General features: G+C 51.3%; 1 protein-coding gene across 9 annotated transcripts in view; it reads right to left on the bottom strand.

Annotated features, from left to right (window-relative positions):
* The window catches only part of NCOR2 (nuclear receptor corepressor 2), a 229,749-nt gene that overhangs the window by 80,272 nt on the left and 122,155 nt on the right, over nucleotides 1-27,322 (bottom strand). For 5 of the 9 annotated variants that reach the window (XM_068208356.1, XM_068208364.1, XM_068208365.1 and 2 more), the window contains exons 7-11: nucleotides 20,510-20,566; nucleotides 15,640-15,692; nucleotides 6,992-7,058; nucleotides 1,707-1,894; nucleotides 370-466 (exon numbers count right to left, since the gene is read on the bottom strand). In XM_068208356.1, coding sequence (XP_068064457.1) covers nucleotides 370-466; nucleotides 1,707-1,894; nucleotides 6,992-7,058; nucleotides 15,640-15,692; nucleotides 20,510-20,566 — 462 coding nt within the window. The remainder of the gene's footprint in view (nucleotides 1-369; nucleotides 467-1,706; nucleotides 1,895-6,991; nucleotides 7,059-15,639; nucleotides 15,693-20,509; nucleotides 20,567-27,322) is intronic. The other 4 variants (XM_068208362.1, XM_068208363.1, XM_068208357.1 and 1 more) reach the window with 3 other exon arrangements.

Here is a 27,322-nt window from a genome sequence, read left to right as displayed (position 1 = left end):
CAGGAGGTGTTTGTGGGGTGCTACCCAGGATGAGCAGCATGCTGGGGTTTCCAGTCCCTAAGAGACAGCCAAGTGCTGATAAACCCAACCTACTGGCCACCAGCTCCATGTTTTGCTCTGGCAGAAACGTTGCACAGCTCCATTACATCTCTCACATGGCTGGGAAGATGCTGATGTGTATTAAATAAACCTCTGACTTTGGATCCTATCCAGAAAGTGTTTGGCATCATGGCAACCTCAGCGGGACCTAAAGTTGGTGGGATTTGGCATAGAACTTCACCGTGTGACCTGGCAGTCCTGTCTTAGCTTCCTCAGAGAAGACAGAGTGAGGGGTGAAGAGGAGGAGGAGGAAGGAGAAGCTGGTCTCACCTCTTGTTCCGAGAGCCCGTCGATGATTTCGGACACCTCGTGCTCGCTGCGTGCGGCTGACATGGAGAGCCCGCCGCTGCCCCTCTGTCCTACCCTGCTGGGAAAGGGCAGTGACACACTCAGGCACTGATGCTCCATTTCATAAGCAACAAACCACGTTCAAGACCATTTTGACCTCCATAACAGCCATATCCCAGCCTTCCACCCAGGCCACCCCCTCCCACACTGTGGGAAAGGCACCTGCGTTTAGGGCTCGCAGGTCAAGAGCCTCAAAACCACTTTCCTTACCTGTGTCAACTTCCTGGATTGCTAGAATACAAGGGCATTTCATGCCCAACCACGCTCTCCCCCACATTTTCTCCTGTTCATCCCACCACAACAATGGCACAAAGGTGTTAGTGTCAGCCATTAGCACTGTGCCACCACATCTGGTTTGCAAAATGCTGTGGGAAGTTTTAAATCAAACCCATCCACTGACATTTTCCCCTTACAGTAACAGCCACACGTCCCAAGGAATTACAACTTTTCTTGTTAAGCAGGTAAAAAATTAAAGCATTTAGCGGTACCATTTCTCCCTTTCTCTTTCAGACAAAATAAAGCCATCAGTTAGGAAGTTTGGACCCACCCAGTTGTTAGTGGGGCACAAGGATGGGATGTTGGCAGAAGGGTTTAGGTTTTCTGCATATCAGGTGACCCCAGGCAAGATGCCAGGGCTGAAATGGGAAGGACAGGGAGTTTTCAGCAAAAAGGGTGGAGATCATGAAATCGTGTCTTCTCCTGGCAGAAAACAACATGACCTCAATTGCACTTCCAATGAGGAGAGGAAAATGGACAGGGGGTGGGAGAGACAGGGGACATCCCTTCCAGCGAGATGCCTTGCTCCCTTCATATTGTCTGTGGTCATTCCAATAACCACTGCAGATGTTTCTGCTCCCATCAAAGCATGTGCATGTTAGAAAATCATCAACGTGACCAAATGCACCTGCAAGTTTTGTGTATCTTAATCTGGGCACACCAGTAAGGCAGGAATTAGGGCTGTCCCAGCCAGCTGGCCGGCACACGGGAGCTACCTCTGGCCCTGATGTGGCCAGCTGGGAGATCAGCAGGAGAGGTGAGACAGGCAGTCACGCTGCTGACATTTCTGCTCCTTTTGGCTGTGTGTTGTGCCACCCTGGGGAAAAAGCAGCAAGACTCACGTCTGCTGGCTTCTGCCTTTGACTAGAGAGGGAGAAAAGGGACCGAGAGCCACCCCAGCCCGCTCCCCCCGCACGCAAATCCCACACCCATTCCCAAAGAAAAAAGAAAGGCTGTCTGATACCAGCTCAGCCCCTTCCTACCGCTTCTCCTCTAACCTCTGCATGCGCTCTTGCAGCTCGCGTTGCTTCCGGATCTCTGGGAATTGCTTCTCATAGTATTCCCGCACTTTGCTCTCTTTGGCACGCCGCCGGGGGTTATTTTCGATGCGCTCCACTTTTTTTTCCCAGGCCTCCATCAGCTGGTCATAGCGCTGGCAAAACTTCTGTTCCTGAAAGGGCAGAGGGAGAGAGGGAGCTCAGAGACGTGCCTGGGAAGGGCAACTCCTCCAGGCCTTGCCCTCGATGGCTGCCCAGGCTGAGCGTGAGTCATTTTGCTTAAAGAAATACAATTTATTAGGACGTGGATGTGCTCCAGGGCCTGGGACCAACCCAAGGGTGAATTCTCAAAACAGGCCATCAGGTGCCCTCAGGCTCTTTCCTTCCAGAGCACACGTGTTTGGTGGCACCAGGACTCTTACCCACTGTGGCTTGGCCCACCCCTCACATCTGCTTGAGCATCCTCTGGCCCAACAGATCCTTGATTCAGCAGCCAAAGGCCCAGTGCTGGGGAGGGAGCCCCTGCTCCACACCCCAGAGAGAGCAAGGTGCCTGCATGAGGCCGCTGAGCAAGGAGGGACTGAGACATGGCCTTGGGAAGAGGCACAGGGGCCAGGAGAGCTGGTCCCCACCACGTGAGCAGGGTGTGCAGGGCCATAATTTTGGAGCCACCAGCTCACCGTGCTGGGGAGAGCTTGCCATGGCGCCCAAGGCCAGGCACCCCTTCCTACCCTCACACACCAGCTCCAGCATTCACAGCTCCGTGCTGGCAAGGATGATGGGACTGGGGCCACGGGGCAGCTCCATGCAAGGGCCTGGCTCCCCAAAATCAAGAGCCAGGCACCCAGCCTTGGCCCACAGCCACACAGCGTGGTGGCCTGGCCACACACTCAGCTCCTTCACCACTCCAGAAAGCAAAAATACTTTTTCTGCTGCTGCTCCTCTCTTTTGGCCCATGTGACAGGACAAGCACATCCCCACCGACAGCAAACCCAGGCTCTGCCAAAACATGGCACTGCAAAGGGTTTCCACACCATGACCCCCCGGGTGACATCCTCACAGCACACCCACCCAGCCCCCCACCAGGTCCAGCACTGCACCTCTGACTGCTATTTATGGGACAAGCTTGGTAACACCGAAATAAGATTTGCAATGCAAAGAGTCTCCTCCCATTACGCCCCAAAACTCTTCTCCCTCCTCCAGCCACACTCTTGCTGGAGAACACCCACGCACAGGGAAGGTCCATGGTGGGAAGATGCCTGTCTGGTCCCTGACAGCCACTGAAGGGGCAGCAGTGATGGTGCCCAGCCTCAGCTGAGAGCAGCTGGGAGACCAGAGAGGTTTTAGGGTTTCAGTCTGTGTCTGACAAATGCCTTCCAAGCCCCAAATCAGGAACTGAAAGCAGATGTTGCTCTAATGGCAAACCCCAGGTCACTCCTGACCCTGACACTGCTTTCCAGAATGGGCAGCTCAGCACCACAACAGCGACACAGGGAATCCAGATTTCAAAGAAATAAACTCAGCTCTTGCCACCACTGCCCTATGACCAGAAGTCTGAGGCTGCAGGATTTCCCAGATGCACTTTGTTCTCATCCTGTTTGCTCTTGGCCACAAAGAAAAACTGGGAGAGGTAAAAAAACCCCAAACCAATGGAAATGCACAGCAATCTGCAGCCTATGCCACACCAATCCTGGCATATGGGTTTGGTTTGTCCATCCTGGACCTGGCAATAATCCAAGAACAGCAACACATCTTTGATCTCCTTGGCCTTTTGGAGGCACCTGGACAACCATGTGAGGCAGACAGAGCACCTCAAGCTCTAGAGCTGAGCCAGATTAACACTTTCCCCTGCAAAAAAATCAATTCCCAATTGCATGCCTGGAGCCAGAGACTGTCCTGCCCTACATGGATGCACAGGAGGTGCTGGGGTTTCATCAGGAGCTGAAGGAAACAGCCACAAGATAAAAACAAGGAAGGAGAACAGAAATTAAAATGCCCTGAAAGCCCACATGGGGTATCTCACACTTTGGGCGAGGAGCTACAGGTAACACCAACAGCCTGCAGCAGCTTGGCAAAATCACAGCTGCTGCGTTTTCACCTCTCCCGAAGCAATGCCATCAGCCCCCTGAAAACGAGAGCTCCCACCCTGCCAGCAAATCTGCTACATCCTCCTGCTTTCAGAGCATCACATTTGGGAAGAAGCTAAAAATACCCCATGAAGTTTATGAAGCTGGTGCCCGGTGCTGCCAGCCTGCAGCACGGCCGGAGGAGAGCCCAGCACGAGGGCTCGGTCTGCTGAGAAGCCTTGAGGCTTTGAAAGGTTTGTCATTCCCCATGGGAATGAGCCAGTGCTGGGTCCCACATTGCCACCACCCCAGCAGAGCCACCTGGCACAGCCCTGGCTGCTTCACAGCCAGCAGGACGGCTCTTTTTCCTCCTTTTCTTCCACTCCTTGGAACAACTCAACAAAAGCTTTATCCTGAATTCCTCTCCTAAGGAACTGGCATTTGAAGATGGAAAAAGCAACATCAACGTCACCCGGCTGATTGCCCAGCAGCTCACACCCTGGCAGCAGGGCAGCAGTACCAAAGCTTCCCCCTTACACAGCTCTGCCCTCCAGAGCACGGCTTCATAATGGACTGGCTGAGCATTTCCTGAACTCCCAACCATGCAAACTTCAAAGCCCACTGCAGCTGGGCTGGGCTGCAGCATCCTCATCCAGTGCTTTTTGCTCCAGCTGGGACACACACTCCCTGCAATCTCCTGTATCCTGCAAAAGCCAGGATTACAGATACCCTACAGCACTGCAAACTCCTCAGATCATCACAGCTCCACCACCAGGAGAAGCTCCTGGTCAGGCACTTCAGGAACAGAAGCATCTATTCCTTCTCCACGCCTCCTCTGAGCAGCTCTAAGCAAGCGTGTCCACTCCTGAGCAACCATCTGGGCTGGCTTTTAGCACGGGTGCCCCCTCTGCTCCCCTCCCTGGCTGGGCTCAGCAGCCCATCAGCCTCTCAATCACACCAGCCAGTGACAGCGAGCCAAATCGGACCTGACACGCGGATCTAAAAATGGATGGATAGTAACGCCGCCGTAGCAGCTGAAGGCAGTTTGTGGGCTGTGCCAAGCCCCAGCCCTCCCGCAGCCCACGCTCCCACAGCTCCAGGGAACGGAGCAGCTCTCTGGAGGGGAGGAGAAGAACGAAGGTGACAGGAGGAACCAGTCCAATTCCTCTGCAAGCCCCGTGGTTTTCTTCTCTTGGCTGATGGAGACAAACTTCTCACACCCAGAACAGCTCCCTTCGCCATTCCCTCTCTGCATCATCACCCCAATGGCAATTAAATGTCTTCTGCTGCGCTGACCTCAATGGAGACAGGAGGAAGCCCTGTGGATCCTCCAGGATGAGGCTCTCGGGGCTGGACCCTGTGGCGACCGAGCTCTGACCCTGCTCCAGCCAGCCCCAGGCAGCAACAATACCCCAGAAAGTAAAAGAGCCAGAAAGAAACGCTGGCATGTGGATGGGCTTTGCTAAAAATAGGGTCTGCTACAAAATAGGCAGAAAAATAGCTAAGCATACCCATTTTGCAAACAGAATCAGCAAATGTATTCACTTTGCAAATTCAGCAACCGTATGTTGCCTATTTTGTAGAATAGGCAAAATGCTTCCCTAAACTGAAAAATCCCCTTTCAAGGACACTGAATAAACTGGCTGGCAGAAATTCACCTATTTTGCATGACAGGCGACTTCACTGCAAGTCGTATTTTAGGAACTGTGCTCTTGCAGCCTAATTAAACCTTTTCCCCCAGCTCCTTGATAGTCACACAGAGCAACCCACTCTAGGTTTAGCACAGTAACCAGCCATTTCCACCAGAAAGCAGTTCCTGGGCACTTCCCTCATGCTTCCAAGAAAACCACGCGATGCCTTGCAATCCCTTTTCTGAGGAAGGGAATACTGACCCACTTCCCACCATGCAGAAGTCCTCAGCTGCAGGAGGGGAGGTGCCCAGAGCATCACCCGACTGCCGTGCCACATCCTGATGGAGTTGTAAGCCCTGCAACCCCTTGCCCTGGGAGAAGCTTAATCATGGACAAGTCTAAATGAACACGTATTTAGGCACAAGTGGGAGACACAACCATTCTTTAGGAATGCAAGGTCTGTGGCTTTTGGAATACTGGTAGAAAACAGCATGAAAACAGAAATCATGAGGAAAGAAAAGAATTATTCAAAATAAATGAGAAAATAATGTAATATCTGCCTCAGAAATGTACGTATTGGAAGTTACTTTTAAAAGTACAGCCTTCAAACCACTTCCCAGGCTTGCTATTTTGAATTTTTCCAACAATTCCTCCCAGTTTTGGCACTTCTGTGCAAAACCAGCCCTAAGGACACTGAGAAAACCTGCACCATTGCCAATACAGGACACCAACACTGGCTCTTGAGCTGCCCCAGGACAGAGACAACGAGTCAGGAGGCAGTATTTATATTTTGCTCACGAAACATGAAGCCCTGTGAGCTGAATCGCCCATCACTGAAAGACACTGCAAAATCCACCTTCCTGGTGGGGAGCCATTGGTTGTTCTGGCATTTCCTCTTCTGTGCTGGCTTTGCCTTCCAGCTCCTCCTGGGAACCACTGCAAGTGTCGGCACCAAAAACGCACAAATTCTGTGAAACCCACTTGAACTTTCTCCTCTAATAACTGCAGACTTTGCAACAAACGCCTTTGAAGCCTCATGATCAGCCCTGCCTTGCCCTTACCCAACCAAGACCTGCGTCCTTAAAGGTCACTGAAACTCTCCCGCAGGCAACGCTGCCTAGAAACAAACTGGCCCGGAGCTTGAATTTTGTTTTTAAACCACAAATTCCTAGAACATTGCTCTGTGGTCAGCTGGAAGGAGGCAGAGCAGCCTTCAGACCATTTACCGGAAGCAGAGTCAGCTTGTTTCACACCTCTCTTAGGGTTCAATTACTCACAAAATAGACATTTATGCTGTGAATAGGCTTTCTGAGATCAACGATGGGCTCTGCTGTGATTAAGCCAACCCCAAGTGTTTGCTCTGTGGGAGGCACTTGCAGAGGGAGGTGCTGCCTGCAGCAGGCTCCGGGACCTCTCCTTCATGTGTTATTTTAAGCAGGAGAGATTCCACTGCAATATAACAGGCAAAGCACAGACAACCAGCACCTCTCTGCTGGAAATCATCCTTTTCTTTCTCACATAATAAATTACGCTCTTTTATACGTATAAAATAAGGTCTGAGGGAATCACTTACCCACTGTTTGCGTGCATGATTTCTCCTCTTAAAGTATAAAATTAACTTTTTCCGCATTGCCTGGTTTCTGTAAAGAGAGAAAAAAAAGATGTGATCTGATTAACGAGGCGGCTGAAATATACAGCCTGGCTTTCCCCACGCCCAAAAGAGTGTGCAGCACAGTTTCCACCTTAACTTGGAATTGCATCAACTTGAGAACAGCAAATGCTCTTATCTCAGACCTCAAGCCAGCTCAGACAAAGACTAACAAACCCTCTGACACCGGGAACTTCACCCACATCTGTGGGTAAACCAGGACTAAAGTTGAGAACTAAATGAGTAAAGTCCCACTGCAAACCTTCCCCGTCTTCTCAGCGCCACAGGTGGGCAGACACTCAGCTCTGCATCTATCAGTGGGTCAGGCTGTTCCTTCATTGATTTCACGCTGTTCTGCAAAACCCCAGCGGGTGCCCAAGAGCTGGGGGGGCTCAGGCCAAGCTCTGCATGGCAGGAGGTGGCACCCCGAGCAGAGACCACCCTGGGCACCCCGGTGCCCAGGTCAGCAGCCATGGGGATGGCGGTGCACACATGTTCACCCCTGGGCTCTGAGGCCCTCATAAGGAGGCAAGGATCACAGCAGGGCTTGCAGCACTTATCTCCTGACCTCTTGCTTCCTTGGAGCTGTGCCTGACAAAGCTGCAAACAACCAGCCAGGAGAGTTCAGCCACTTGCAGAATTAGGACCTCAAGGGGGAAACTGGCCACCACAACCCCAACCACCCCGGCGTCTGCCCAGACATCCCCTCACTTTCTTCTTCTTTCTACTTTCTAAAGGCAGCGTGAAGTAACTGCTCAAGGAGAAGCAGCACAGGAGCAGAACAGAGCTGAAAAGGCTGCAGAAGGTCCCAGAGCCAGCATGAGTCCCAGAGCTGAGCTCCTGTGGTTGTTCCTGTTGCTAATATTCACAGCAATAAAATCTCTAGGTAAAAGGTAGAGACCAGGAGCAAAGGAGTTTCCTTAGGTCTTTTATCCCGATTAAAGGCAGAGCTGCAGTGTGTAATTACCTATCAGGAGCTTAGCAGTCTCATGGAGGCATGTTCTGTGGGATTTAGCCAAATGAAGAGACACCCTTGCTGCTTCCTCATTCCCCTCCTGTGTGGCTAGCAGGAAGGGAAAAAACACCCTCCTGCCCTTGTAAATCCCTCAGCATAATTAGCAGCAAACAGGATTGTTTGGGAAGGGGCAGAGGGCCCAAATCACTTAAGAGAGTTCTGGGGGCAGTCCTGGCTAAGTTTAGGAATGGAGAACACTGCAGAAAGCACCAACATTTTTCCTTTTTTAAACTCTTTTCTTACTACACCACTGAACCATGCATGGGCACTCACAGGAATGACAGTGACTGCAGAGCGAGCACTGCTCTGGGAACCACAGCTCCCTCCAGCACTTGTTTGTCAGCCCCAGCTCCTCACACGTCCTGCATCCCTTCACATCACACACGGTGAGCTTTCCTCCACGGCCCCAGCACCGTGTGGTGCCTCAGTGGGCAGCAGAGACCCCGTCAGACACATTTCCTTCCAAGGCCTCAGCTCTTTGGGAGGGTCACTGTGCCCAACGAACATATTCCCATTGTTCATTTATTCCTAATCCTAATGGAAGCTCTAACACAAGGAAACCTTTGGCGTAGTGCTAATGATGATCGTGTGTGAGATGGTCCCCAACAAGGGTTCATGGATTGTCCCTTGGGGCCAGCCCAGCTGAATCAAGCTCTGCCCTCCCCATGTCAGCCTGGGTGACATCCAGGAGCAACGTGGGGCTTTGACACGCTGCTGCTGCTGGATCTGCTGCACAAGTTCTTAGAAAACAGGAGAGCAAATGAAGGAAATCAGCAGCTCTTACGCAGCTGATGGGTTGCCTTGAGTTGTGCATCATGGCTGACCTTGAAAGTGCAAATACAGGCAAAGGCTTAATGGCTCTGCAGCTGCAAAAATCAGGAATGCCTTGAAAGCCAGTGTATGTTTACCACCACCAAGGCTGAAGTAATCAAAGAGTGAAAGGATTACAACAACAACAAACCCCCTCATGCCCTGAATGTTTTTGCCACTTTATCTTTTTGTTTTGTTTTGTTTTTGCATAAGGTCAACCTTCCAAAGGTTAATACAATCTTGGTAAATATAAATAGGCTTCACAGTTTATCTTGCTACATGTACTGCTGTTACTTAGAAACCGTTTGCTGCGAGGTTAATTCGGGCCACGTGTCTCCCAAGCACACGCTGCGCTCCCTGGGCAAATCGGCGAGCCCAGCACAGCTGCTGCGCACAGGCGAGGAAGGTGAGGGCTGTCTGCTGGGAGCCGGGCACCGAAATACCCACTGTGGAGTGGCGCACGGCAAGGGCTGCTCGTGCAAGGTGCCAGCCCTCCTCCCTTCTCCTCCTGCCCTGCCCGAGTCCTGCGGTTTTCTGGGGAAAGCGTCAAGGATGGAGCCGCACAGGGGTGAAGAAATCAGGCAGCTCCCAGGCAGGAGGAACGGGCGCTCCTTAGATAAAGCAACAGTGACTCTTGCGGGCAGTTTAAAGTATTGCTGGGCTGGCATGTCACACCACACCAGGTGGGGAGGACATGAAAGCTCCCTGCCTTACCCTCAGCAGTGTCCCTAAGGACTGGGCAGGCTGGGATGGACACAGAGCACCCCCAGCTTCTGGTGAGTTGGGTGTTCAGAGGCTGCCCCATCCTTGTGGTCAACAATTCATCTACTGGATGGAGCCCATCTCCATTCCTGACTTCCCTGTGTTGCAGAACTCATCCTCTTCCCCCTGCCCCACTGCCCTGACTGGTGAGCCCCACACAGGAGCACAGTTCTCAGAGCCAGTCTCCAAACTGCCGAGTGAAACCCATCTCTCACTGCCAGCAAAGCAAACCCAGCCCTGTGGGAGGCAGCTGCTTCCACCTTCACTGGCTCGGCCCAAGGTTGCTTTTGTTTTAGATCTTTCACAATGGAGCCAGTCAAGGAGAGAACCTGTAACTCTGACTTTTGAGCCACTTGGCCCAGGTCCACACGAACGGCTTGGCCACGATCCTTCCGGAGGCTGCGATATGAAAAGGATGTGGGTGCACGCATGCGAGTCGGTGCTGGTGTGTACCCACGTGTGGAGCCTGCCAAAGCCCTGGGAGAAGGCTCCCAAAGGACACAAAGAGCTGATGCATGGCAGCACACCTGGGCAAGCCTGGGGAGACCTTCAACCGGTGCAAGACGAGATGAAAGGAAGTTTGCTATTTGAGCAAAACTAATCAGTGGTATTTAATTACACAGGAACGTCTTTCATCAGCCAGAGCAAACAAAGTAGGGACCAAACTCAAAGAGTGATGGGAAGGAGGCAGCAAGCAGCTGGCAAAGCCATTGTACAGCAAGATGGATCACACAGGCTAGGGTAGGAAACCAAGGAAGCTCCAGCCAAACAAAGCACAGGGAGATGAGAGATCTGCAAACCAGGAGACCTGAGGAGCACAGCAAGAACGCTCCGAGGTGAAACCAGCCTAGAGGCAATGGAGACCAAAAGAGCTCTGTCCTCCCCTCTGCCATGCCTGCTCCTGTGCATGGCTGGTGCCAGGATACCCAGCTGCAGCTCAGGGCAGTCACTGATTCCCTCCAGCCACAGGACTCCCACCGCGAGGGCAGGGAGCAGCTCACCCTGTTCACAGGTCACTGCACTCATTCCCTGCTTGCTCTGACATGGCTGGAGCACACAGCTCCAGCTGCTAACACACTGTAACCTACTAACCCCAAGGCACGGCACGCTTCTGGAAAGCCAGCTGTTCAGGGCAGTTCCTTGCAATATTTAGAAACACTTTCTGGGGAAGAAAAGCAAAGCAGATCTTTAGTTACTGACCACAGAGCCCTTGGGCACTGGGATGGACTAAACCCCCAGCACCACCAGTGCCTCTGAGGGTGAAGTGGCAGAGGTTTGTAACTCTGGATGTACAGTCAGGCAGGCTGTTGGTGCCCAGAAACACCTCTGCCTTGTCCTGAAGCCCAAATTGACAATACAAGCTCAAGTGTTGCAAGATAGTCCCCCCCAAACCAGTAATGGGCTTTTTACTGGCAAGAGGAAGAAGCAGAAGGTAGCAGTGTGTGTCTCCATCATTTAGTAATTCATCACTAGGTAATCTGCTGCCTTGGTGCACGCCAATAGAGAATAAAAGAGATGAGAAACCTTGAATGGGATGAGCAGGGAGCTGCTAGGTGAATTTCTAATGAGGAAAATATCTACAAGCACTAATAAAAAGACCTGAAAGAGAATGCATTAGTAATGACAGGGTTTGAAAGAACATTTGTGTTACATGTCAGGCTTCAACTATGAATTTAGAGGCAATCCAGTGCTACTAAATCCCCTAAACAGCAAGTAATGAAAAGATGACTTAAATTTCCCAATGTGACAAGTGATTTGGAAAGCCACAGTTTGAGATTTTCAGAAGACAGCTGTTCTGCTCTTTTGGGGGGGCTCTTAGAAAACAAAAAAGAGATTCAGAAGCCCTGAAACCTCTCTGAAAATCCTGACTTCAGATTTTGATTCTGCAGAGGCAGATTTCCTGCCCTCTCCCCAGGAAGCTCTCAGCTGCAGACAGCAACCCAGATGTGCAAATATTAACAGTGCACTCAGCTCTGCTGCTGCTGGATCTGGGCACGTGAGAAAACCCAAATCACACCACGCTCTCAATCTGTTTTAACTGTACATTCAGAGAGGTTCTCCAACACCTCTCTAAGCATCTTGAGGGGAAACAGCCAGATTTCACCCCAACATTCCTGAATTTCAGTGTAAAGCAAGGAGAAGTTCTTGAAGGGGAGGCTTAAAGCAAACCCCACGAACAGCACCTTGCATGCACTTACCCTGAGCTATTCACTTTGCTTTTAGTCTGCTCTTTCAAGGCTCAGGGAAGCTCACATTTTGCTTTCAAACACAAGTCTCACAGAATATGACTGCAAGATGACTGCTTTGGGAAAGGGGGGAGGAGAGTCCTGCCGGGCTGTTTTTCATGGCTGACCGAGCAGGAATCTCCCGCCGTAGAGAGGTAGGCCCCCTTGGAGAATATCTCTTCAGACAGACAGCAGGTAATTGATCCTGCTCATGTGAACAACATCTTGTCATTTTTCATACACTTGGAGGAAAGAAGGTTAATATCTTTGGAGCCCGAGTCTGGGGAATACACAGAGTCACTACGGTGGCAGGGTGGGAAGGGCAGCTCTCATCCTTGTACAACCAGCTGGCAAAGCACTGAAATAAAGACCTTGACCAGAGGCACTGGTGCTTCACCGGTGCACCAGCATATTCTGCATTTGTTGTATTTCATCAAGATGTATAAAAAGGGTCTTTTGTAGCCTTCTCAACTGATGCAGAATCACTCGAGTGGTTTCCAGCTGTGCTTAGGGCTGTGATGCATCTTGAAGAAACTTTTCAGTTTGCTGCAAAACCAAAAAATTCTCACCTTGAAAAACAGCAAGGGCCAAGCTGGTCACAGGGGCAAATGAGGGAACTAAATGCCATCTTACCCTCCTTTTTCTTGATGAGGAAGTGGCAGAGCCCTTCTCTCCAACAATGCAGATATTTCAAACAGAAAGGACACGGTCCCATCAAAGGTAGGTCAAGTCTTTGGAACAAACCACTCAAGGGTGCCTTGGATCCAGCAGCAGATGCAGCATACAAAATTAACCATGTTTGCTGGAAGCCTGCACTCACAGGTGAACCAAAGGGACCGCGCAGACGAGGAAAGGAGCACAGCCAGGCAGCTAAATAGGACTTAAAAGCTTTTGAAGCTGCAAACACTGGAATGAACTGGGGCATGAAATTAATTTTAACTGTACTGAATAGGAGACAGGCCATAAAACTCCATGAATATAAGAGACCGGTAACATTTTAGTAAGAGTAGAAATTCTCCCGGTAACTCCCCAGTCAGCTCTATTAGCATACGTGACTCATCCCAGCTGAGAAGCAAAGCAAACAAGAAGGGGGAATTAAATGAGTGTTGCAAGGCAGAGAATCTAGCTGTGGAGAAATCGAGGAATCCTGGCTTTCTGATATTCAAATGCCTTCCCACTGACACTTGCAAACATTCAGCTGAGAATACAAAATTCACACTAAGAAGCGCTTAAAAACAAAACAAAAAGGCTATGAAAGGTATTTGTGACAATAACAGCCTGGACATCTTGTGCCCATGAGGCTCCAAACCAGCTTCACATGGGGGCAGTTCCCATTTGGCACAACACAGCCAGGAGCAGTGAGGATTTGTGGCCAGAATCACAACCCAGATGATTTTCCAGCAATCTGCCAAAAAGGTTTTTCTTAATGGCTAAATCTGCATAAAGTGAAGCTGCTCTGGAGAATCTGCATCCAATTACACCTTGGCAAAATATAACCTGTGGTGTCCTGGCAGCTGTCCTGATGCTCTAATGCATCTGGCTGGTGTCTCCCAGCACCCTGAGGATTCACTCCATCTTCTATGGAAACAGCCACCTCCAGGCTACGGAGCAGAAACTGCTCTTCTGGAGCAGAAAGGCACAAACATATTAAGAACAAGGAAAAGACAAAAAATATCTTCAAATTCAGTTTGTGGAAAAATTGTAGATCAGATGTGAACATCCAAGCGTAACTCAGTCAAAATGGAGAAGTCTAATACCTTTGGCTCTTGGTCAAAGGACCCTGAATCATTTGCTTGGAAGAATCACCAAAATCTTGATTTCCTATCTGCCTCCCAAGCATCAAAATGTCCTTTAACGTGCAGCATGGACAGAGAGGTGGCAAAAAAGACACACCAATTTCTCTGCATGTCCACCAACAAGTAGCAAAGTGCAGACCAGACCCAAGGACCTCCAAGACAGACCCACGGCCAAAACCAGCCAACATCTGGAGCCCAGATTGCTCAGGGGCCTTTCACTGACCCAGATCTGTAACTGTGCTCGGCCGGCATCAATAACCAGCTGAAGGCAGCTAATTGCCAGGTTTCTGGAAGGAGGAGATGGAGGCTTTTCATTAAAATGTGTGGTTTCCTTCCCGTATTTTTGCAGCATTAATCACAGCAAACATTAACCCCAAGCCTGCCTGCTCCAACCTCTCCTTGGTCTGTCACTGCCACAGCTACAGCCACACAGGGACTGTCACTGTCTGGGGTGGGGATAACCCTGCAGATGCCTACAGACGCAGGGATGGCAGGGAGCACCTGCCCTGCTGGCTGGTTTGATGGGGCTTCACCTCTTACCAACAGTTTTACTCCTGACCTGCACAGTCAGTTCCCTCTTGTTTGTGCCCGTCTTTCAGGCAGCAACCCAGGACAGGAAATTGTTTAAATCACAGGAAAATGTGATCACAAACCCACAAATATTGGCAGGGGAATGCGGAGTGGGTGAAGTATCTGAATCTGTTTTTAACTCCTTCTTTCAAGGACAACACCAGCGGTCAGCTTGAAACTGCCCCCTTCAGCACCTGCACTGGGATGGCTGTGGGGCCCTTCAGGGCATCCCTGAGAGCTGGTGACTTCCACCTCCCATCAGAGCTGGGAGTGAGACACAACCAGCAATGCAGAGAGCACATCCTTGGGCCACACCAGACGGTTTATCAATCATCAGCCCCCTGAACTGACAGGGATCTCCTGAAGTGACAGGGACCCCCTGAGCCCTGTGGGAGCCGGGGGTGATGCTGGGTTGGAATGTTTTGCAGGGAGTGCATTGCTGGGATGACACAGGAAGCTCTGGGTGGAGCAGGAACAGAGCAGGGCCTGGCAGCGAGCAGTGGGGTCACATCACCAAACCCTCCTCCCTGCAGCCCTTGGGGACAGAGAGCCCCTAAACACTGCCACCTCCTACCACCCTCCCCTAGAGCAAAGGTACGGGAACTCTTCCCTTATAAACCCCTGGGATCAATTAACATACCGCTGAAAAACAAGAGATTATTAACTTCTGTTAATAGATTATTAAAGATGATTATCACCAGCTGACCGAGCTGGTACCAAAATAGACTCGCTGCAGGCAGCTCAGAGCAATCATCAGTTCATTCAAGGCAGATAAAAAGTTTCAGATCTGGTTTGACTATTTAAATTTCCAACAATAATCACAATTATCGCTATTCTCATTATCTGTTATAGTTCTTCTATGTTCAGGAAGTCACTGTGGTTATTAAACACATGCTGATGATTAAATCATGTATTGAGGTGATAAGTCAAATTAGATGATTGCTAAGTCTCAGTAAGTATCTTTGAAATAACCAGTTGTTATTAGACATTCAAGAGGTCCTTCATGAAAATCTAATTGTAATTGCAACTTTTCATTTTACCTCATCTTTCTTGCATGCAAACACACACACACAGGCAGCTGATTTCATATTTCAGTACGGGAGAAACACAGAAGAAAGCACTTAAGGTAAGTGTTGTCTGGGAAAACATCAAGGACTCACATCCACCCCACCCCGAGAAAAATCAAACAGCACCTTCAGCATCCACCTTAAGCTACAGCTCCTGACTGCTGAGCTCCTGGAGCTGGTTTGTGCTTCAGGCACCCAGAGCAGCTCTAATAGGATGCTCACAATTCCTCGGCAGCTTTAACTGGGGTCTGGGAGCGAGCTGGCACCCCTCCTGCTCCAGTCACTGCCCAACCTGACATTTAAAATAGCTTTATCGCCCCATACTTACATTTTAATGTTCTCATGGTACTGCCTGGTGTCTGAAGGCTGGTTGTATAACGGCTGAAACAAATAAGAGAAACGAAGACATAAATGGTACGCTCTGACATTTAGGAACTTAAGCCCGTCAGCAGCGCTGCTGCCTCGGTGCAGATGCCCAGCCCGTGCCCCCAGCCCTACTGGAAGGTGCTGGCTCCCGGCAGCGCCGCTCGAGTCCCGGTGCATCCCGGCTCAGCCCGTGGGAGGGCAGGCAGCGCCCGAGCTGCCTCGGAAGGAGCGATCTGCGGCGGCGTCCAGATAAACACGGCACGGCGAGTACGTGGCTGTTATTCACCGATTAAAAAACGCACTGCGCCTCGGAACATATGACACGGGGGAGGCGAGGGGAAAGCGGGGCTTGGGGAGCGGGAAGAGACAGTCTGCGAGCTGCGAGTTGTTATGTCTACGCGGTAAAAGCCTGCCTGAGCCCTCCCAGGGAGCCAGGCACGGGCAACTGCAGGCAGGACAAGTGTTTGCCCCCGGGGTGTCCAGCATTGCCAGGTCCCCCAGCACCCCTGAGTACAGCGATGCTCATCTGTCTCTCATGAGGGGCAACTGGGCTCTGGCACAAAAGCGTTCTCCCCAGGGTTGCTCTGCACCTCACACCGTCAGTGGGGATACGGCAGGGACTCAGGGGAGTTGGATCCACCCCTGGTCACTGCCCCGCTACCTCTGCCTTCCCAGGGATTTATCTTTGGGAACCTGGAGGGTCCCACCTCTGGAAGGGAGAGATGCCAGAGACCAGGCTCAATTTCACCCATCGTAATTAACAGCTCAGCACACACTCCAGGGCCTGCTACCAATTGTGTCCACATCACCTGGCTGACAGGGTGCTCAGGATTAAGCCCTTCAACACTTCTATCCATTGTCTTAAGCTGCTGTGAACATGTCCAAGACTGAGATAGCCAAAAGCTTACCACAGCCCAACCATCACCTAAAGAGCACAGCTCAGGTCTGACCACAAAAACATCACCAGGTACTCAAGCAGTTCATCCACAAACCTTCCCCAAACTGGCTGAGAGCATCTAACATCTGTGACCAACACAGGCAGAGGGACATGTGATAGCCTGGTTGAAGGTAGCATCCTGACCACGGATACACACACCAGCTCACCCTCCTTCTGTGGTCGATAGGGCTCAGGCTGTGCCCTGGGTCTACCCGATTTCATCTCAGATTAAACACAGGAAAAGAGCAAAACATGTGCTGAGCATCTGCTCAACCAGGTGAGCAGCACTGGAGGCGACGGGACGCGTAAACAAAGATGGGTCCTTTTCCCCTCCGGTTTGAAGGAGGTGTTACTCCCACATCCTCTGTGGTATCTCCCTATCACCATCACAGGTGCTTGGCACAGAAGCTTGTTTTTCCACACAGCCTGTTTCTACTTCTCTGTAAAACACAGATTCTGCTTCACCACTCTGCTGCCACACAGGACAGCCACATCAATCCACACAGAACGGAGACTGGGTGTAGCTCTCCCTACTCCATCACCGCTGCACCAGCAGGTCATCAGCTTCTCTTTCTGGCTGCCCTTGGACGTGTCCCTCTTCTCTGTGAAAGCACACGTAATCCCCAGGCAGAAGGGGCAGGCAGAGGCACGTAATCCCCAGGCAGACAGGCACGGGGAGATGAAGCGCCGTGTTCCAGGAGGCACGCAGCGCTGACGGCTGTCCGGGCATCCGTTACCTGGCGAGGGGTGACGGGCTGCAAGTCTGCCAGGAGACACCTGCCAGGAGACACCTGGCCACCGTGTGCTGGCAGAGCCAGGCAGGTGAGAGGGACGAGCAGATCCTCGTGAAGAAGATATTCTCAGTGGTATCCAGTCCCCAGGGGTGTTTCTATCACGAATCCTCTCAGATCTGCTGGTTCGACTCCAGGCTCAGAGCTGGCTGCGCACTTCATGCTTGGAAAGCTCAGAGGAACACAGACATCCGTCTCATCACGTAGCTCCGGAGAGGCAGGTCTGCACCACAGGCAGAAGAAACAGCCGCAGCTCCAGAGCATCACATCCTCAGTCATCCTGGAAAGCTGGAGCAACCGCTGGGAGGCCTTGACCAGTGACTGTGTTTTGGAAGAGGACTGAAGGAACTGGAAATACTGAGGAATAATTGTCTCTCTTCCCTCTTTGCTCATAAATATCAAAGCAAAGAAGCTTGCAGGTCACAGAGACCTTCCTCCTGGGAGAAGCAGTGGAATTAACATTTTGGTTTGGACCTGGGTTAGAAAATGCTCACAAGCACATGGACATCACAGATACCCTGATGCCAGCCAGATGACCAAAAGCTAATGACTCCTCAACTACAACCTCTAAATGATATGAACACTTAGAGTCTTAGCTAGCAAACTTAAGTGTTAGCAGAGAAGCACTGGAACACATCATTTTAAAAGAAATGCCCGATCACTCAGAAATATGAAATTCTGGGACCCAAACCCAAGATCCACATGACACCAGCACCTCAAAGAGATTTCTATCTGCACAATAACTCAGCCTATGCAGTGGAGGAAGCCCAGGAAACAAGTTCTACTTACCCACAGAGAATTTACAGACTCACTACTTAAAGAAACTTTATTCTCAGCAGGGCAGGGACTGAGAAACAGCATCTTCCCTCAGAGCTATCCACAACTCCTAATTCCACCTTTCTCAGTAAGTAAGCAGAAGTAAAGCTCACAGATCAGATAGGTAAGGTGATGTTTAAAACATACCCAGTGTTTCTCCAGGGTTAGGAACATGTAATACATTTCTCTGGAGAATGACATTTTAGAAAAACATAATTGCAATGCAAAGCTGCTACTGGAAAAGCCCTGGATTTACTGAAAACTCTTTAGAAATAAACCAAAAAGGTCTCAATTGCTTTCTGAACACTACAGGGTTCAGATTATGCATCTCAAAAACATTTCTCCCGGGGAAAACGTGGACATTTTTTTAATTGTACCACTACATTTCAGGGATGAAATGAGCAGAGCCCTGGTTTACTGAGTCACAACCTCCTCCTGACCAGCTTCCCAGGACCCAAACTGGATCCCTGCTTCCCAGAAATCCTTGGCCTCCTGCTCCAAGCTGCCAGCACACCAGTACTGGTGCCATGACTGACCAATTCCCACTGCAACCTCTCACCTCAGCCCGTGAGCTCCGGCATGCTGCCCATTCCCGAGCCAGCGGGCATCCAGCACCACCACTGCTCCAAAGGCACCCACCAGAGCCCTCTGAACGGGACATCCCAGCAGAGCTGACAGCAACAAACAGCGCTGCTGGTGACAGCCACACCTCTCCCTGCAGAGACTGGACTGGCACCAGGATGCTCAACCTCCCTGTAGGAGACTCGTGGGCTGTGGCAGCTCCAAGGCTGGAGCATGTGGTGTGTGACATGGTGGAGCAGGCATGAGCATCGGGCAGAGCACGCTTTTCTTCCTGGAGCTGCTTCCTTTCCAGCTCAGAAGAAGCTGTGACTATTCATCTTGTCTCTCACAGGCTGTTGGCAGGTCCTGGGCACGGCTGTGCCCGACACAGCGTGGGGGCAGGGCCACAGGAAGTGCCTCTCCCATGGCAGATGGACCAGACAGTCTGCAGGATGCACACGGAGCCCAGCTGGGTTTGCTCAGTGAGGTTTCCCCTTTTCCCCTGCCCTCCAATGAGTAAGGCACAGAGACAGAGGAAAGGTTTGCACTGGGCTCTGTTACAGCCCCCACCGTGCAGTGTCAACACCCAGGGAGAAAACATCAACAAACTGAAAAAAGGAAAAACAGAGTGGGAAAAAAAAAAAAACACAAAAACAAAAACAAAGAAGAGAGGAGGAAGGAAAGGAAATGCAACATCTTTTGGATGAGGAAGCACCAACCCTGGGCACTGCCAATCTTCAGAGCAGAAAGAGCGAAGGGTTTGACCCTGGTGACTCAGAGGAATGAGTGTTACCTCCCCACCAAGGAAGTGGGCTTTGTCACGTGTGACCTCTCCCTTATGCACAGGGGAAGACAGCAATTAGTACCACCCCCACAAGGCAAGTGCAAATTACAGCTGTCAAAGCCTGTGAGCTGCCTGCTCCCATCTCCTACAGACGGCTCCCTCCACTGCATCCCACGGCTGGTGCAAAGCAGGAGATTGTCTATCAGTCTGGGTCTGATCCTTCCAGCAGCATCACTGCAGCACACCTTTTCCAGGCACCCTTCTCCAGGACTCAGCCCCCAGGGCGTTGTTTCCAGCTGCCCCTCCTGCAGTCAGTCCTTTGACTTACAGATGGATTTTTACAGATGAGGAAGCAGCCCAAAACTGATAATTTGTCCTAAGTTGTTTTCTCAGCTTCCCTGTACATGAGAGAGAGCGAAATAGGAAGTGTGAGTCCTGATACCCGCAGGTTGTGGCAGCTGCAGTCGGGCTGTGCTCGCAGAGCACCCTTCAGCATCCTCCCCCATTTTCAGTGGGTGGGACAGAGGAGAGTCCAAGCACCCATCCCTCCACACAGCACCTCGAGGCTGGCTGAGCAGGCAGCACCCCCCCGGTGCTGGTGCTGTGTCTGCCACCAGCAGACGAAGCCATCAGCATCCCAAGTGGAGGCAGACTGTGCCAGAGCCCCTTCCACCCTCCAGCTCCACTGCAGCGCGGGAGGAAGGAGCCAAAGGGTTAAGCTTCTCCGAGGAGGGCTCTGTGTGTATGCGTCTGCCTGCGTTTCAGTACTCATCTCAGTCACTTTGCTTCCTGCTTTGGTGCTGTGCCAGCAAGAGGTCCGGGCCAGCAGCACGCTTCCTTCTGACAGACACACGCACAGCCAGGGTGCCGCGATCGCTCGCCGCCCAGGAACCTCTCCAGAGCTGGCCCGGCTCCCGCTCACCGCAGCACAGGTAACACTCACCAGCTCCACCTGGGGACCCAGCCCTTCCAGGATCCGGTGGGCAGCCTCCGCCTTCTTCTGCAGGGAGGAAAGGGGAGAGGAAGAAAAAAGTTACTTGTGCCATCGGTTACAAGTCGCAGCTCTCTGCTCCAGCTCTCCCCTCTGCTAAAACCACTCCTCAGACCTCCACAGAGCCGTCACAAATCCCATCCCTGCCTGAGAGCGGGTGGAAAGGTTCAGCTCAGCCTCTGGACCCGCAGCAAAAACCCGTGGGCGAAGGGCACTCGGGTTATCATGACTTTAAAGCAGTGCCCAGGAAGTGACCCGGATCCCTGACCCCTCTGGGTGCCCGGTACCTCTGCGCCGCTGCCCTGCGACGAGGAGGAGGAGGATGAGGAGGGCGGGCAAACTGGCACGCACGCAGAGATGCCCTTTCTAGGATTCATCTCTTGACGAGCATGTGATCATTAGAGTTGAGCTGCCCTTGGCTCTCACTTCCCTCCCCTCCCTGCCGCAGAGCAGCCTTTCCTCGTCCCCTCCCGCCCCCGGCCAGGCTACCTAGTGCTTATTAAAGGCAAAAAAACCACCCAGGAACACGTGCTGGGGGCTGTGCAGTGGTTACTAATTAAACAGGCCTGAAAAAAAGACATGGGTTGGCTGTAGCAGGAGTCTAAATAAAAGATGACATTTTCAGTAAACAGAGCTTCCTCGCAAAGCCAGGCTGTTCAGGGGGTTACTGACAGTCCAATAAATCCAGATCGCTGCATGCTGCCGACACCACGGGCTGAGCTGCTAAAGCCAAATACCTGACAGTGATGGGGATGAGGAGATGGATTTTCAGAGGTTCAGATAAAATAGGTAGTACTTTTAGCTATTTTTGGGTAAGGGAGAGAGAAAATCCCCAGTTGCTTAAAACAGGGAGCTGAGCCCCAGGCCTGGGGAGCAGGAGTGAGCTGGGGTCTGGGCTCCTGGCAGAACCAGTGGGGCTTGGCAAACCCTGGGGAAAGTTCCTGCAGGGCAGGGAAGGGATTTCAGCTCCCATAGCTCTCCAGCATCAGGCACCTCTCACACTGTCTCAGGGTAGGATGAGTTTCCCAAGGACTGTCTCGTCAAAGGCTGGCACACAGCCCTGCTGCTTGCCCCCACATCCACCCCCGTGAAGGGTTTCCAAAAGTCTCATCTATCCCCCCACGGCTGGCTGGTCCTCAAAAGCACTGATGCAGCTGTGGGTGTGCAGACTCCTCACCGGAGCCTTGTGCACCCACACAGAGCCTGGTCTGCACACGAGCACTTTGAAAGAGTCACCCCAAGCAGCTGTGGGAGTCACCCTGCCCGTGGTGGGGCTCAGACCCCAGACAAACGGCGCTGGCCAAGCTCAGCCCTGTCCCAGCTGCAAAGGCTGCAGCAGGGGCCTCACTGCAGCATGACCAGGAGAGCTTCCAGTTCCTGTATTTACTGTACACTCAGGAGGACACAAAGCTTTTGTGCCATTTAAAAGTGACTTCAAGGATGCTGAGAGAGATGTAACCAATGTATCCGTGCAGGGAGCCTGCTCTGGCACCATCCCCACACAGGGCAGGCAGCAGCCCTGCTGTCAGTGCATCCCTGCCTAGTTATCCACAGCAGACCTTGGTGCTCACAGATGTCACCATCACTGCCCACCTGACTCCGTTGATGGGAATGAGCCAAGCCTGCCCAGGGATCTGCTCCTTGGAAAAATTCATCACACAACGGAGAACTCTGAGCCAGAGCTTAATATTTTGTTCTTCACGAGCAATAAAATCTGCTGACCTTGGAGAACATCAGCACTGTGGCATTAAAAAGTCTTACAGAATTAAATCCAGGGGGTAAGATTTCCAGGAGAGGAAGGATCATTAAAACCACTAAAAAGACTCTACATCAGCTGCCAAGAGGATGATTTGGCCAATGCCCTCCTGCCTGACACTGGTTGCTGGTGAGGAGGAGGCATCAGCTTACCAAAATGTTTTTGATGCATACCTGGGACAAAAAGCAGCAAACGAATTAATGGCACTCTACATAATTATGGGTAGAAGATTGTAGCCTCACTGAAGGCAGACAAGTGCCACCATGGGCTGACGGAAGATGCCCTGGCAGCAGGGATGGCACAGCAAGGGACTAGTGATGCTGCAGGCCTGTGTGTACGGTGAGATTAACTTTGAGAAAAAGCTGAATATGCTCAGCTTGCTGCATTTGCCATGTTTAGACAACTTAATGAGACAAGCCAGAGGCAAACCACCATAGGCAGAACATGTGGCGAATCAAGAAGAATGACATAATTTGTCTTGCATTAACCAACTGCAATATACACGTCTCCAGAACGAAAGATCAGGAGGAGAAGCTATTCCGAGCACGTCATATCTTTGTACATACACAAAGAAATTCCTCTGTCTTGAAAGCTGCCCAATTAACACTTGACACCCACTGTAATTGCTGATGCTCCTTGCTGCCTTTATCAGATTATAGCAGAACCACAATGAGCTGTCTGAAAGGCCTGGCAGACCAAGGTGAGAGCTGGCGGCAGAATTGGGAAGAACATAAAACACCCAGCAGAAGGTTCCCACCACGCTAGGGCTCATCTTTAAGGACAGACAGACACAGGGAGGTATGCTCCTGCCTAGGGACCCAGCAAGCCAGAACCTGACTGGAGAATTTATGCAGACCCCAAACTGTACAGGTACAAAGGCAGCCTGCCCACAGCAGCGGGACCTTTGGTAAAGAGCATCAGCATTCCTGGTAAATCCTTTCCCTTCCAAAGGCACAGCCACCTAGGACATGGTTCCAATACTGGTTTTGTTAGGAGTATGTTTAGTGATGGACCCTGCAGAAGAAAACCACAAGGTTCATCCTACATCTGCTGAATGACCCCACGTATGTCTGCATTCCTGGTTAACAGAAGGAAATTCATCAAGAAATAAACCCAAGCCTTTACCTCTAGTGAGATACACGAAGATCCCCACCACTTGTACGGTCCCTCTGCAGCTCCCCAGCAAGCAGGCAAAGATTCCTTTTCTTGATCTGGTAGAGAATCCTGAAATATTGCTCCAGCAGTGGAACAAAGGTGTTCATGAAGGGATCTCCAAGTGCATTTTTGGAGGGATCAATGCCTCAAGAAAGATGTCTGAACCAAAAACACGGTCGCTGCGGGGCCCACGGATTTAGAAGGGAACCCACAGATGTATCAGGCAGCAGCATTTGCCCCTACAGAACCTGTCTCCCCCTGGGCAGGGGCACAGGCAGGGAAATCGTGCTCTTACCCTGGCTCATGCTCCTCCAAGGGGCCTGGAGCTAAAGAGATCTTCACCAACAGCAAAAACCTCCCTGCAGACTACAAAAACCTTCATTCTCGCCTGAAGAGCATTTGGCTTCCAAAGCAAATCCCAGCCCTTTGCTTTTCCTTTGAAGAAACTTAAAATAGGCTTGGGAGGGGAAAGCAGGCAGGAGAGCAACTTTCCGGCCATGTGAGCTCCCGTGGGGATGAGGAGCCAACCCCACGAGGCAGCGGAGCAACCAAAACCAGAGGAGGGAGAGCCTGGGATTTTGCGTGGGCTCTTCTTAAAGCGAAGTTTAAAAATGGAAGAGAAGGAAACACAGGAGTTATTTTGAGAAAGCGGATCTGAAATTAGGAGGCGGCACTTTCTTGGACCGACTCCAGCCATGGTTCCATGCAGCACAAAGCTGCTGCAGCTGAACTGTGCTCCCGGGGTTATTTATAGCATCCCCTAGGCAGCAGTGCTGGGGAATGGGAGGGTTTTTATTTGGGACCAGGCATGTCCTGCACACAGATATGCAAAGCCCTTCCAGAGGCAGGAGGCTGCATGCAGGATGGTGCTGGAAAAAGTTCCCGTCCCTGGCACCACATTCCCCGGACAGGCGGGGCTGTGGGAGCAGCATGGCAATGAGGCAGGCTGGAGTGGGATTTTGTTTTTTAAAAAGTTCAGGAGAAGTGTGGCTGAAGTCAGCAGAAATCATGGAAACCCTCCGAGACACCTCTCTGCATGCAGCAGAAAGCAAACAGCACAGCCAAAATGTGCTGGGACCAAACCACAACCTGGCAATGCCCGTTCTATAGGGAAAGATTTTCACTCCTACAACCACAAGTACTATTTTTTTCTGTCCTTTAAACCTCAGCATGCTCTCTCTGAGAGCCAAACCACCCCAGCAATTTGCTGCCCTCCACACAAAGCAGGTGGGATGAGCCCCAGTGCTGTGGAAAGGAAAGCAACTCTCCTCCCTCTCCAGCTCCTGCAGGCGTGGCCACCACACTGCTCTCGGCAGACCAAGAATGAGTGCCCAGCCCTGGGCTCTCCCTGAGCCCAAATGCCCTGCAGGAACCTCGGTCAGCCTCAGTGGCATGAGCCCAGCCCCTCTCACCTGGCCCAGGGGCTGATGCTCTCCAGGGGCGCCCATGGGATGCAGCTGCCCTGCACGCTCCCCCACCTCCCTGTGTTGAGCTGGAGCCATCTCCCCACCACACCAGCAGTGACAGAGCACTGTCCCCAAGGCTGGGGACAGCAGGTGACGCAACGGGGGTTACAGATGACTCATCACAATCAGTGAGGAAACTGGTGACATGTGAGCCCTGTGTTCAGACCATTCCCCACCCACCCTGCACAGAGTGTGACAAAACCACTCATTTCAGTTATTTGCTGCTCTCTGGCTTTGGCTCATCACTGCCAGACAGTTTCAGTCCTTGGCTCGCTCATACCCCATCCACGGCCCGTGGGGGAGCCCCCAGACACAGCTGGTTTCCACTCACACTATCATCCCACTCTGCTGTCTGCAAGGCTACGGTGCCCTTCAAAGGCACACTAAGGTAAAAGTGACGTCCCAGCAAGGTTCTGCCACTGCAAACCGTGGCTGAACATTCCACCACCGCAAAACTGCTGGAAGTGTTGGCATTGCACAGAAAACTTCCAGAAATCCACGTTTCAGCCCTGCAGCAGTTACAGGAAAGCTCCAGTCACCCAACCCAAGAGCCAGGGCTGTGTTGCAGTCTGCCTTCCAGCCTTCAGGAGACTTTGGACCTCTGCAATTCTCATCACTACGTCCAAGACCTGAAAAAGCAGGACATGACCTTATCTGGTCTGGGTTAATCACAGACATACACCTGTTGGGTACTCCAGATTCTGAAACAGACACCAGGACCTTTAAAAAGCCAAAACAAATGAAAGTTTCCTTAAAATCCAGTAAAAAAATTAAAATATTCTCAATGACTCCAGGGTAATTGTTTAAATTTTATCTTTTTGGAAATCTTGTTATTATGCAGAAATGTCAATAAGTATCCGAGTTCTGGCCTTTCCAGTTTTCCTCTGGACTTTCCAAAAGCCCATTTTGCATCACCAAGCCCAGATGAGGTAGAATAAAAGTTATTAGAAACAAAATCAAAACAAACAAGGCCCTTTCATCAGCCAAATATGAAAAGCCCCCATCCCAACTACCATGTAAACTAGACTATGAAAAAAGCCCCATAGATTAAATGCTCAAAAGCACTTTTACTGTTAAGGTCTTATTTACTGCACCAGCTCTGTGCTGACAAGGCAGGCCCGATTCCTCCCTTTCTCATGTAAATCAGGAGTTCATAGAAAATCAGAGTTCTACAGACATCAAATCCCTGTAGGATCTGAGTCACATTCAGTGTCTGTGAGTAGTTAACGGCAAGATTATATTTTGCAATGCTAAAAACCTTCATTTATTTATTCTCTTATTTATGGATGGGGCATTAATGCTTTATGAAGGTATGTGAGGGTAACCGGATAGCTGGGAACGTGCTCCGCACAGACACAACAGCAGCAGGGGATGGAAAAAGTTCCAAACAGTCCTTTGAATTCCAATTTTACAGCATAATGCTGAATTTATAGATAGATAGCTGCGCCCTTTTGACGGAACAAGCATCAAGACAGAAAACGAATTAAAATTTAATCTTATTGATTTCCACCAGCTCAATCTCAAGAGCAAGACAGACGCTGCTGCTGCTGCTCCCACTGCCTGCACTGCATCAAACCCAGTTTTTCGGAGGGCTGACAGCAGAGCAGGGATGGGCTCCTGTGGCTGTTGGCACCCACAGGGGAGACGTGGGGGGACCGGTCCCAGCCCTGGGCACGCTGTGGTGGGTCACAGCACGAGGTGTCCCCTCCCTGGCACGGTGGCGGAGGGCGAAGTCACGCCATGGCCTGACGCGACCTCTCCCTCCGCGATAAATGAGCGCAATGTTTCAGAGGAAGCCGACGTGAGCTGGTTTGCAGGGACACGAGCACAGGAGCTGCTGGCCTCTGAGCAGGAGTCCTGCTGGCTCTGGTGCACGGCAGGGACCTCCAACCACCAGCACCTGGCTGGCAGAGCGCTGGACACGGGCACCTGTGGGCTCCACATCACCACAACGGTCAGAGAGATGGCACGGGTACCTCTGCGTGCACATAAGCAGGAATTTTTGGGACACATTTTTGACTTCGAGGAGAATTCACCCAGCCGAGCCATAGGTAGCAGCTTCCTCCAGGACACACTGCCAGCCCTGTATCCCAGGAAAGGCACAGAGCAATGCTGCTCTCCTCCCTGGGCTTAGCAAGGGACTTTGAAATTTCCGATTAAAGCACAAAAACATCTTCAAGCCCAGGTATGTTCAATCGATTTCAAGGGAAGGCGGAAGCAAGGAATCCCGTGAATGCCCAGTGGAATAAAGCTACAGCTAAAAATACACACAGATTATCTGTTCTGGTTATGGGGATTTGAGGTGGAAGAAAGGTAAATTCTGTTGATACAATAACACATCCCAGAGCTGCAAATTAAAGTCCTCAAGGAGGCCGTGCCATACAGCCA

This window comes from Anomalospiza imberbis, chromosome 18, assembly GCF_031753505.1.
Source record: "Anomalospiza imberbis isolate Cuckoo-Finch-1a 21T00152 chromosome 18, ASM3175350v1, whole genome shotgun sequence".
NCBI lineage: Eukaryota > Metazoa > Chordata > Aves > Passeriformes > Viduidae > Anomalospiza > Anomalospiza imberbis.
This window is presented reverse-complemented; position numbering and strand designations above follow the sequence as displayed.